This window comes from Diabrotica virgifera, chromosome 3 (genome assembly GCF_917563875.1).
Source record: "Diabrotica virgifera virgifera chromosome 3, PGI_DIABVI_V3a".
In the NCBI taxonomy this organism is placed as follows: Eukaryota; Metazoa; Arthropoda; class Insecta; order Coleoptera; family Chrysomelidae; genus Diabrotica; species Diabrotica virgifera.
In genome coordinates, this window is record NC_065445.1 from 254,835,658 (window position 1) to 254,849,471 (window position 13,814).

At 31.9% G+C, this 13,814-nt stretch overlaps 1 protein-coding gene across 11 annotated transcripts in view; it reads right to left on the reverse strand.

Annotated features, from left to right (window-relative positions):
- Positions 1-13,814, reverse strand: part of LOC114340088 (TOX high mobility group box family member 4-A-like) — a 605,389-nt gene that overhangs the window by 94,417 nt on the left and 497,158 nt on the right. For all 11 annotated transcript variants that reach the window (XM_050647328.1, XM_050647325.1, XM_050647332.1 and 8 more), the window contains one exon: positions 1,416-1,493. In XM_050647328.1, the coding sequence (XP_050503285.1) occupies positions 1,416-1,427 (12 nt within the window). In that variant the 5' untranslated portion in view covers positions 1,428-1,493. The remainder of the gene's footprint in view (positions 1-1,415; positions 1,494-13,814) is intronic.

Consider the following 13,814-nt stretch of genomic DNA (forward strand, 5'->3'; position numbering starts at 1 on the left):
GTACACACACATTCTTTTTTATTTCCTTAAAATCTAATAAATACTGCCAAATATCGAGGTGGACTCTTTTGTTTGGCCCACTCTGTATATATAATAATATACTCGTATTATAGGTACAGTGTAGCCCAAAGAAAACAGTCCACCTCGATATTTAGCACTATTTATTAGATTTTAAGGAAATGGAGAAACAGGTCGATTTTTGATTTAAGGGGGACACATTTTTACGGTACATACATCTGTCATTTGTCAACCCCCTCCCTTCCACCTCCCCCACCTCTTATTTTTAAATAGGGCATAGGGGTCGTGTGCTAGCTCATTTTAAAGGTTATTTAATTCTCTATTCAGTAATATAAACAATGAAATAATTATTTATACAGGGTGTCGAAGAAAAAAATATTTTAATTAAATTAATTGACAAAAAAAGAAGAATGTATGTAATTTATTTAATTCAAAATACATTCTACTGCTGTTACAAAACAGAAAATAAATGTTTTTTGATAAATAAACATTGCTTTTCGCTTAATTTCAATATTGAAGCTGCCACCCATCTGCTTCTTGGAAGGTTGAATATTGAATTTAAGCAACAAACAATGTTTATTTACCAAATAAACATTTTTTTCTGTTTTCTGTCAGCAGCAGAATGTATTTTGAATTAAATAAATTACATACATTCTTCTTTTTGTGTCAAATAATTTTTCTTGGACACCCTGTATAAATAATTATATCAATGTTAATATTACTGAATAGAGAATTGAATAACTTTTCAAATGGGCTAGCACACGACCCCTATTCCCTATTTAAAAATAAGTGCTGGGGGAAGTGTAAGGGAGGAGGTTGACAAATGACAGATGTACCGTAAAAATGTATCCCCCAGGGGGATACATTTCATGTCATACAAATTTCATGTCAATCCAAGCGGTTCTTTAAAATTTACAGCAAAAACCGTGAAAGAATGTACTATATGTGAATTTCGTACTTTTACACTAGGATAGCCCCTTAATTTTACTTTCAATTAATTTTTGAATAATAATGTTTTTTAATAATTAACTTTAAAATTACTGTTATAATTCTTTGAATAATTTTTCTCTGATTGGATATGGCTTGTACAATGTCGTGTGTAATGAAATTTAAATAGTATCCCCTGGAAGTACGGAGAAATGTCGTTGTTAGTTTCGTTGGTGGAGGTGGGGGGGGAGTCTGTGAATAGGGGCGCACGAGGAATACTTGCATTGGGGCGCAGGTCAGACTAGTTACGCCACTGATCCCCAATCCCCCTTAGATCAAAAATCGACCTGTTTCTTCAGTTCCTTAAAATCTAATAAGTACTGCCAAGTATCCATGCCAAATATCGGGGTGGACTGTTTTCTTTGGCCCGCACTGTATATTATGTATTTCTCATAACTTATAACACTCACCTGATCGCCCATGTCGTATCCGTTCGATTGGAAATTTGATTGCGGTATGCTTAAGGACAAATCAACGTTTTCTGATCTCTGAAAACAAAAAAAGACATCTATTATTACACGTCATTAGTATTTATTTATTACAATATTAAAATAATAGTTAAATATATGAATAAGCAATAAACATCAAATTTAATTGAATAATTTCCTCTTTATAAAAAATAGAAAGATCAACGAACCATTATTTTCAAGAGGTTGTTGCACTAATTATTAAGGTCAAACAATTTAAAACATCATAATATGAATAATTCTAAAAGTGATGTCATTGAAATTGCTCAATTTTTTAAAACCCCAATGACTCAGATACTATTATAATTAAGTCTTCAACTGAGTTTTAAGACAAATATTATAAGATTTTTATAATTATCAACATAAATATAACAATAATTGCCATAAGTCAACTCTCCATTAAATTAGAATTTATATTGACACTTATTGAAAGTCAGATAAATTGTGGTGCCAATGGTATCTTCCTGAGACGTCGTCTTCTCAATGAAAGACAGCAATGACTACTAGGACTTCTTTCCTATTTTAAAACTTTTCTTCTAAGCTTTTGGAGCTATTATCTTGTCCACTCTGTCGATGTTACAGTATGTGGTCATATATTGTTTACCAGAATCACTGTAAGAAGTTATAACTTTTTCTTCCTGTTGTGGATGAATATCAAACAATTTCATATCTTCGTATGTTTCATTGTATGTATAAGTTTTAGACAGGAATATCATGATCCACATATGAGGTATGCCGTATGCCCCAAATAAGAAACCTTTCATTATTTCACCACACTCAACAGGTCTTGGTCCATTTATAAGATATTTCTTCTATTTATTCTTTTTCTCTAGGTGCTGCCTCAGCTTAGAAGGATGGCCATCCAAACCAATCCTCAAGGTTCTTCAGCCATGGGTTACGTGTCCTTCCTATGGATCTGTTTCCATGGATTTTTGAAGTTATACGTGTTTAGGCGCGATAGGGAGTGAATTTTTATTTTTCTGCGCGCATGCGCACAGAGACAGTACTTACGTTGTTCGTTGCTGAATCTTGTAAGTTATATGTATCAGTCCAAAAAAGGCGTAGAAAAAATATATTAGTGTTTTTAATAAATATATTTATTATAATCTTTTTGTCTTTGGATTTGTCTTCCTCGGGAGTAAGGTAATACGTAATATTAAAACATTTTTATTTAAAACTTCACTTCGTCTATTTGTTACCGTGGTTTGTCATAATGTCCGAGAAACAGTCAAAACAATGCCTTCGTAGCCTCATTGGTACAGCATTCTACTAAGGATCGAGAGGTCCCGGGTTCAAACGCGGGCAATTGCTGTCCATTTTTTTAATTTTTTTAATTTTTGGATTTTTGGAAAGTGGTAAGTAACTATTAAAATCAGTTTAATATTTAATAAAATAAACTGTGTATTTTATTCCGCTGAAATCATAATATAATAGAAGTATAACTTCTTACGTGCGTACAAAGTACACACACATTCTTTTTTCTTGTACAATGACCTGGAGAATTAGATATTTATCTCCTCTCATCACATGTCCCATATATCTTAGTTTTCTTCTCTTAATTGTTAGAAGTACTCTTCTTTCCTTATGAGTACGTCTCATTACCTCTACGTTGGTTATTCTATCTACCCATGAGATCTTCAGTACTCTTCGGCTCGAATGACTCCAGTCTCCTGACGTCAATTTTCTACAGTGTCCAGGCTTCCCTTTCGTAGTATAATACCTACGGATAGTACATAGTACCTCAGCAGGCATATTTTTAACTCAAGGTGTAAATCTCGACAGCAGAGAAGCCTCTTCATTCTTTTAAATGTGCTTCTGGCCTGTTAGATTCTGATTCCTATTTCTTGAGAGCTGCCATTGCTTTAATTAATGGTTGTACTTAGGTATTTGAATTCTCTTACTCTTTCAATAGGCTGATTCTGTACATATGTATATCTCACGAATGTCCAGAGACATTCTTCCTATAGGTATTACACTCAACGAAAAAGGTACGTAATATTAATAAAAATGTTAATTCAAACAACAAAAGCAATACTTAAAATTTGTCCAATTCTTGGTTTTATTGGAACAACAAAGCGATGTTCATCAATTCATTATTTCCGTTAGTTGATCCAATGTATTACGTTTATTGAATGGATCAACATCCATTTATTAATATATAATACTTTCATGATGTATACCATAATATCATTTTATTGATATTACGAACACTGTTCACTGAGTCAACGACGAACACAATTCATTGAAACAACAACGTCGTTAATAATTGACCGACGAAGACTATTCGTTGTATCAATAACAGTGTTATTTTTCGTAACGTATACTGCTTCATGCATTCAATCAATTTCGTTTATATCTACAATTATTTCCGTTTATTCTTACAATTAATTCCGTTCATTCTCACAGTACATACGGTTATTCTTACAAGCAATTCTATTCATTCGTACAATCAGTTTCGTTCATTCCTACTATGAACGTATTTTATATTAATAAGTACTGAATGCTTTAGCTCAATGTATGATATTAATTGATTAATAATAATTTTGCAAATCCCCCTTTTTTGTCCTAAACCTAATGGACTTTACACTCTGTGTGATTTCTCATATTATGATTTCATTTATATAGTGCGCTGGAATTATAAGTGTTACCCTTATTAACTTGTTTATTTTTAGCACATAAGCAAAACGTTCGGAAAGGTCGATTTTTAAAATAATCAAAGTATATTATAGCATCAATGTTTCTAACTTTACGCGATCCCTCTTCAGGTGACAGGCACAACTTTGATTTTTTTAAATGAGAAAGTACATCATGTGACACCTCATTTAAAAGCGCTTGAAATAGTGATTCCAAAAATGTATAAAACCTTAATCCTTTTTAAGAACGCAGGTGCAAAATTTTGATCGAATTCTTTTTAAACGCATTCATTCTTTTTGGAATCCTGAGAAAACTAATAAGTATTTTTGAAAAATGTAAACGCAGAATAAAAGATTACATTATTACCGAGGTCTGAAGGTCCCTTAGAATAAACAAAAAGTTTCTTTTGAATGGTATATGTATTTGAAATTAAAAATCATACTAAATTTTCTCTTGTTCACCCCTGTGACTTATTAAAATAATCATATTAATCATTATAGAAGTTCTCTTAGCCCGGCCGCACATCAAAGAAACATGAAACGTAAATTACGTTTCATGGAAATAAACCACTGCTAAACAAATATATATCCGGCCATTTATGAGACTCTCCGAAAATAAAAATGTGTCATGAGCATGAATCACACTCGTTTCATTAGTAGGCGGACTTTGAGATGTTTTTAGCAGTGTTTTCTTTTCATGAAACATGTTTTTCGTTTCATGTTTCATGTTTTTCGTTTCATGTTTCTTTGGTGTGCGGCTTGGCTTAGGGACTCAGACCCTCGATAATACTGTAATATTTTGTTCTGCGTTTAAATTCGAAAAAAAGGATTCGAACTCAGGATTCGAAAAAAATGAATACGATAATAGATACACTATATAATAGACCGATATTATTCGGCACTACGGCAGAGGTAACAGCATTGTTTAACAAAGAATTATTTTTTAAACAATGGTAACACAGAGAAGCTCGGGGTATAACGATAAGGAAAAGCCGTTACATTTCAAATGGTCAAACAAAACATTTATTGTTTCAACAACTACGTTTATTGTTACCATGAACGCATTGATTGTGGTTATTAAACGCAGTAGTAGATTGATTAATGCATTCGTTGTCATAACAATCAGTTTACATCTATGGAATAATCAAATATTACTCTATATTAACAACATTTGTACCTTGTTTTAATGAAATCTGTACGTTGTAAAGATAAACCAACGTAATTGCTTATCATCTACGAAATCAAGAAAGTGTTTTGCTGCCAGAATTACGATTATTTATTAAATATACGAAACTAACTTATTGGCTGAATAAATTGAGTGTTATTGATTAATGTACTCTAGTTATTTTCACAATTATTATTCAATCATTGTGACAATAACCAAATACATTCATCAATGTCTAAAAGTTCTTTGAAACAAAAAATTAAATTGTTGTTACAACGAAATACTATTTAATAATCACTGTTAATCAATATTACGAACTAAATTTTTACTTTATCGTACTATATACGTAGTATAGTATAATAGATAAAGTTATAGGATCGTGCAAAAAAATTTTTTTCAGATTTCACTTTTTTTCGACGTTTTGAGTCCCCCTGAGTCTAAAAAGCAAATAAAAAAAACATGTCGGAAGTATGTACGTACGTACGTACGTACGTACGTATGTACGTACGTATGTCGCCACCGCCCAGCAAAAACTACTGGACCGATTTTGATGAAATTCGGTATGAGTAAGTTTAAGAGAATTTTGTCGAGAAACTAAGCTTTTAAAAAAAATCTCTCAAAGGGGGGCCGAAATAGGGGGGTTATTTAGGGCCCATTTTTGCAAATTTTGACAGAAATAAATGAAATTCAACTCAAAGTAAGCTCATCGATAGGTAAATAAAAGTACGGAATTTGACATTTCCAAATTCAAAATGGCGGCCAACATGGCCGACCGCCCCCCCGACACATTTCCCTATCTATCTAAAAAGTATTTGAAGATAAGTTTAATTTGAAAAAGTCGTTATATAGCCTAAAGATGGGGCTATAAGAAAGATGTTATCGTTTTTCAGAAAAAGTTACGGGTTGCCTATATTTAAGGGGTCAAATTTTGACATAAATTTGAACTAGATTTTCTCAAAAATGGCTCCAAGGAATTTTTTTATTTTTTGATATATTTTTGATATCCTATCAGTAAATTGAATGACATTAGTCATATATCTTAACTCCCCATAGGAGGGGAGTTATGAATTTTTTATAAAAAAATATTCGAGTGCCCGTAACTTCCTTCTTAATAGAAACTAAAATTTGAAATTTTGCAGACCTATATGGTATTTTATTATCTATTATCACAATCAATTTTACCAAAAACATGGCTTCCGGTTGAACCGGAAATGAATAAAAAATCTTAATTTTTTTGATACGCCCTGTATATTTTAACACATTTTGAAAGAATGCAAAATTACCTTTCCAATGACATAAAATTTATTGCTGTAGCTCAAAAACTCGAAAAGTTACGGTAAATAGAAATTTTGCTATAATCTTATGTGTGTCCTCTCTCACGCGTTCATAGCAGAGCATTATTGTAGAGCAGTCAATGAGGGTATTTGGCTCCGAATTCCATCCTACTACATTGATGTACTTGATATTTTCACAGTAAGTAGGGAATAGCTCAAGAAACAAAATCTACCCTATATACTATGGCGCTTTTATCTTGGGGCGGTTCCCAGTTCTTCAAGGGGGTGGAAAATTTGTTGGTCAAAATAAGCACGGAAGTGGCTGAAGAACCTATTTCTAAGCAAAAACTGGTCTATACTTTTTTTTGAGAACTCAATACTTTTTGAGTTATGCGTAGTTGAAAATTGGCCATTTTCATTGAAAAATGACACCTTTTCGGACGGATTTTTTGTGAATACCTTAAAAACTATGCATCGAACTAAAAACTCTATATAAAACATTTTTTAGATTATAAATAATAAAGAGATTCGTTCCTTCGTAAATGTTCTATATATAATACAAAAAGAGATATGGTAGGTGAAAATAGTTTGTTTTTTGGTGCATGCTCAAATTGGTGTATTCAACTTGAAATAACAGAGGAACGGTAGGTTTTAGGTGTATAATGCTACCAACACCTTTTGTAGTGTTTGAAAAGGCCTTTAAAACGAACACCGTTAAATGTCGGTTACTTACAAACTAAGCGAGATATGGTGCAAAAAATATAATGACTAATGTACTTTAAGGAAAAATGAAAAGTATATACATTTAACTCCCCATCCACCATAATTTAAATGCATTGTTTTTCTTCTCAATACCTTTTAATATAGTGTTATTTCTACTTTCAAAAAGTTAAACGGGTTTAAAATGAATGTTTTTTTTTTAAAATGTGATCAAATTATAGAATGAATTTTTAAATTTTCTTAAAAATCTTCCTTTTTCTCCATGTAATTCGAAAATAAAAATATTTCACCCCTGAGAAGTGGTGGGAACTTCCCCCATGATAAAAGCGCCATAGTATATAGGATAGACTTTGAATTAGGAGATTGGGCTACTCCCAAAATTTCATTAAAATCCATGCAGTAGGATAGAATTTGGAGATAATATCTTGTTCTTAATCTCGCGCATTGACTGGCGTAATCGAAATAGAATGAAATGCAAATATTGTAAACTATTAATTTCTCAGAAAAATGAACTAATTTGAAATGAAAGTATGACTATAATATTCTATTGATTTATGCAATAATCTACACATCTATAGTGTGTCCCCGAAATATGGCATCGAACATTTTCTCAAATGCAGGAATTAATGATGCGTAGAACCATAAAATACTTTTAAGTACAGTAGGTGTTTCTAAAATATCAAAATAACGAGTAACTTTGTTATTTTTATAGAATGCCAATATCTAGTACCATAACGATAATAGATCGGCACGATAAAGTTCTCGGGCGGCCCTTCCGTCCAGCGTTTTTTGAGTGTATATTAACCAAAAAACTTGTATTCATATTTAGATTTTTTTAAAGTCCGAGATTTTTTTAAATTCCGAGATTTTTTTAAATTCTTCGCTAAAGTGTAAGTTTTATTTGTAACACTTTGAAAGATTTCCTGAGTTCGTAGTTCTGCTCGTCATTGTAGAATAAAATCGTATTATTCTCAAATAAGAGCGATTCTTCATCGAGTTAAAATATCGTAATGGAACATCTAAATCGTGCTTGTAGCTTTTCTTGTTTTATAGGCAACACTGAGAGAGTTATACTACTAATTTACAACCTGTTATTACAAGATATCTTTTTGCCGTCACAGAGTCCATTTTTCTTAAGTGAAATATGCTACTATTAAGGTAATGAAATTGATAATAAATTTTGAATCTATGATCGTAAATTCACTGGTCGATTATTATTTCTCTTTCTAATGGTCGCTTCAATTTTTAATGCGTTTTGAACTCGTAGGCAGAAACGCAAGAAGAGCTTTATGTAGGAAGGTTTAGCGAAATTTATAGCTACAAATAACAGGAAAACATAAATTTGTAGAGTATGAATAAAATATGCATACTCGAAAAAAAAATGAAAAATTATACTTTTTTTAATCAGTGAGCAAAAAGAACCAAAAAAATATTTCTTCACCAATATTAGTCGTCACGATTGAAGTAAAAATGTATCTTGTATCTAGAAAAGTAGATAGAATAGTTATTTGAAATAGTTTTTCGTAATTATTTTGGATATAGGTACTGAAAAAATTGTACAAAATAAAAAAAAAAAGATATTACAGGCTACTTTTCAATTTGTTATTTTGAGTGTCTTAGCTAATTAGACTCATTAAGCCACAATGGATGAAGCGTAGGCATCTGTACGAATACAAAACCACCGGATAGACCTTTTCAAAATCTCACAGGGATTGAAGCAGGGAGATGGGCTGGCCCCAACATTGTTTAACCTAGCACTGGAGTACTGGAGTATGTGGTTAGGCAAATGCAAACTGGACGAGGAAACCTACTGACCAACAGAACGGTTCAGCTGGCCGCTTATGTCGATGATATTAATATATTATGAGCAGAACATCAACAGGAGCACAGGACACATACGCAGAGTTAAAAACGCAAACGAAAAGGCTAGGTCTGGAACACAACACAGAAAAAACAAAAATAATGATACTTACAGACGAGAAGAAATATAGTCCACAAAACATTATACCTGAAGATTACATTAAAACGGTTGGAAAGTTTACATACCAGGGAGTAGAAATATATGCTGACGGATCAGAAGCTAGAGAATAACGCAGGCAAACGGAGCTTGTTTTGACTTCTCCCATATATTCGGTGTAAAAGTGTCCACCGAAATACAAAGATGAGAATCTATAAAACCTCAATTCGACCAAAGGCACGCTATGGCAGTGATGCATGGGTCCTGAAAGAAACATCCAAAAACAACCTCGACACATTCGAAAGGAAAGTACTGAGGAGAATACTAGGACCTGTGAGTGAAAACGGAATCTTTAGAATTCGATACAACAACGAGCTTTATCAACTTTATAAGGAAATCTCCCCGGCAGACTTCATTAAAATACAAAGGTTGCAATAGGCCGGACATGTGATAAGAATGAGAGAGAATAGGCTACCAAAAAGAACAAAGAACGCTAGAATACAGGAAAAGAGACCGGTTGGAAAGCTAAAAAGCACTTTTAGGAGTCCGCTTATGGAGAAGAGCAGCCACAGACAAACAAGGGTGGAGGCAAAAAATAAAGGAGGCCAAGGCTCAATTTGGGCTCTAGTGGCGTAAAAGAAGAAGTCTTATAAATTTAATATAGTAAACTACTTGTAGCCAGGTTGATAATTTTTTAGGCAAAAATAAATAGTAACAGGAAGGAACCCACTGTAAAATAAAGAAAATATACCAAAAAATAAAGAAAAAATAATTTACAGGCGATCTGTGGTCAGGAAGTGAAAGGGTTGAGATTTTAAGGGAAAAAAGTGTTTATCGCGGTTTTCGGCAAAACTAAAAGGCCAAATGGAAAAAAGGTAAATGGTAAAGATGTAGCAAATACAAAGATCTACAACTTTTGTATTCACACCTTGTCCACATACCGTCGAAATTTATGAAAAATATTTAAATAGCTAAGTTTTTGGGTATTTTATCTTCTACAAAAAAAATTTTTCACAAAACTTAGTGAAAACCTAACGTTTGATGTCACAAATTGGCGTTATTTTGCATTTGCTACGAAAATTCGCCATTTATGGCTGGTTTCACCAACGACAATAATGGTTTATTTTATGAATAAAGTTATTCGACCAATAAATTGACATTTCTCCATTTTACTAACGTCAAATAAGACTCATTTTGTTATTTATCAAATAAATATTTATTTTCCGAATAAATTGGCAAGTTATTGTCGCTGTATATATTTATTAGAAAGTAAATTCGTCAGTTTAACTTTAAATTGTCAAAATTACATTGAAATAAAATAAAAATATAAACGTCTAATAAATTTTATTCGACGAATAACTATTCATTGATTTATTTGTTGTTGGTGAAACCGGACCAGTAATGTATATTTTATATGCCACCAGAAAATAGAAATTTCAACGAACAAATTGTGCACCGATTTAAAAAGAAGCAGATATTTTGACATAGGATTTTTCGATAGAAAATTAGGGTGATTTTTCGATATTAAATCAAAACAAATGGAATCAACAAATATTTTAATAAAAAAAAATGAGAGTGTGTTTGGGACATAAAAAAGTAAGTTTTTACCAAATTTCGTGACAAAAAATTTATGCGAAAGATAAAAATAAAAACCAAAGACTTGTTTATTTAAAATATTCGCATACATTTTGAAGTTATGTGAAAAAAGTGCAAAGACAAAAGTTTAGCCCTGGTCTACATTTGTTTCCTATTCTTTTAAGTTTCCCTAACAAACCTTTAATATACGATATTGTTATATTTTTGAATAATTTATTTTGGTAGGGAAGTCCGAGCGGGAATTTTTGCAGTTACTCGAGCGCTTCAGATTATTACATAGGGTGAAACCTTGTACCCTGAAAATGTACCTCTACCATATATTGACACTTACTGCAGGGAAGTTGGTTAAGGAGGGGCCGAAAAAAAAATCTATCCTTAGAACTCAAAATCGTCAGATTAAGATAAGGTAAGTTAAGTATTACATGCAAAACAGTGTGTATGTTTCAAAAATTTGACGATTTGGGCGGGGCGTAAGGATATGGGTGAGTCCCAAAGATTCACAAGAAAAAGCGAATATTTCGCGAAATGAATGACAGATCGAAAAACTAAAAAATACTTGCTCAATATTTTTCAAAACTATATCGAATGATACCAAACACGACTTTCCACGAAGAGGGATGGGGGTAAATAAAGGGGCAAGAAATCTTTGGAATTTGTTTGTTTTATTATTAAGTATTTTAGAATCTTATTAATTCTTCAGTTGTTCTTTTTTCTTTATTCTATTATATTAGATTTTCTAAGATGTCCCTAAAAACATGCAGTTGAATACGTTCGACTAAAGACAACATTTGAAAATATTTAAAATATTTCTATTTTTTCTATACAGGAAAATAGCTTTACCCTTTTCACATAATCCTGACAAAACGAAAAAAAAAAACGACTTTATTTTCGACAATCGAACAAACTCGGACCATGTAAATGTGTAATAAAAAGAGAAAAACTGCCTCGTTAACACGCGATATATAAAAATACTGTCGAATGGATCTTAATTTAATTGTTCTGCCAATTAGTATAGAACAAACTGTAGAATTTTAATTGTATTGTGCTGTTTTATTAATTGCAACTTCGTAATTTGTTAGCAGCGCTTCGTACAGGACTAATGAAGCCGTAATAGTTTTACAGAGTTCGAAACGCATCAAAAAGTCCCATTGCTGTAGAAAATTTTCCAATTAGGCTCACTTATAAATTACTGTCCTATGCGGGGAATCATTTATCTAAGGATGGAACTTCATTTACTAATGAGAAGATATTTGATTCACGTAAATATTATTTGGACTTAATTTTTTGCAGAATTGTATGATGAGGCCATTTGTAGAAGACACAGAAACAAGCGAAGAGTTGAGCATAAATTAAAATTTATTTTATCTGCAAAAATAACTTTTTAATACACTCAGGTACCTACAAACGTCTGCTTTAAAACTGAACAAATTTTTATGCTAAATACCTTTTTTATTTATTGCCTTATTTTGAGGTCTAAGGAAAATACTAGGGAACTAAGGACTAAGGAAATAAATCCTCATCCAGTAATAGTGCAGGTAAGCTAATTTATCAGGAATCTAACGATAATGAAGCTTGAATGTGAGTTTCTAGGAATAAACATGACTCCCCACATAGCCTTCCCAGTAAAATGCAAGGCTTGAGTAACATGAGCTCTCAAATCTATAACAATAAAATTAGTCGCGTTCCATGATACAGTCCTTTTTGAAGTTATACTTCTTTAGGTACGAGGGTGAATTTTTATTTCTACGGGCGCATGCGCACACCGACAGTATGGTATTAGTTGCTCAAACGTTATACGGGATCTGATTGGGTGTTAAAATCATCTGTCAATAATTGTTCAATATGGAGATTACGGATAAACAAATGTTGTGTTTATTAGTTTTTATTGTTGTGATGGCAGAGAAAAAAGCAAGTTTATAATTGTAGTGACTTTTTAAATAGTTTTTAGAAGCGACAGGTACGTAATCATTGTAAATGTTTCAGTATCCTAATAAAAAAATTACACAGGTACCTACCTATTTTGAAAATTTAAAATGAACCTACCAAAATAGTATGTAATGCTTTAATTTACATAATTTGATTACCATCAAAATTTCTACCAATATTCACCTAATACATTGTTATTCCACAAAATATTTATTTAATTCCATAAAAATCAGACTAATTTGATTAAATTCATATAAGCAATAAACAATTGTCAAAAGTTTATGGTGTAAACGTTCAGTTGGTGTATATTCCCACATGACAGATACTCGAAGGTGGCGCAATGGAAAATCACTTAGATTTTCGATCGGCGGGATCGACGGGAAGCGGGTTCGATCCCCAATGCAAGTTACTATTTTTTTTTATTTTTTTTTATACATTTTATGATTGTAAGTACATACATATATTATTATATAATTTTTTCAGGAAATACGTATTTAGTTAAAATTTTTGGGAACAATAATTATTGTTTAGAAATAATTTCTCTGTGGAATTTTTCAATGTGTTTGTTGTGGAATTTTATTCTTTTATCTTTTTAATTTTTGGTATTGTTTTATTAAAAATTTTTGTAAAATAGTAAGAATTAAAATTAGTTTAATATTTAAATTAAATATAAATAAACTGTTTAAAGTATATTGACCCAAATAGCAATTTTACGATCTGCAACCAATTTTGTCCTAATGGGACGTTAAATTTAAGGACAAAATTGGTTCACAATAAGCCTTAACCAAGGACAACGTCTGTTTTTCCTATGCACCAACGTTGCTGCTAATAAGTAATATAATCTGATGACCAACCGACATCGGGAATAACGACGTCAATTATTAGGATAAGGTTTGACGTTAAGCTGACGTCGGTATTAACCTATCTGTAGTATAAGTGCAATTAAGTGGCATACATCAACGACTACTCAACGTCGGGAATTACAACGTATTTTTTAGGATAGATTCCAACGTTCAGAGGACGTTGGTGTTTTATCGAGTATGGTAGACGTATTTTTCGGGAAGACGACAA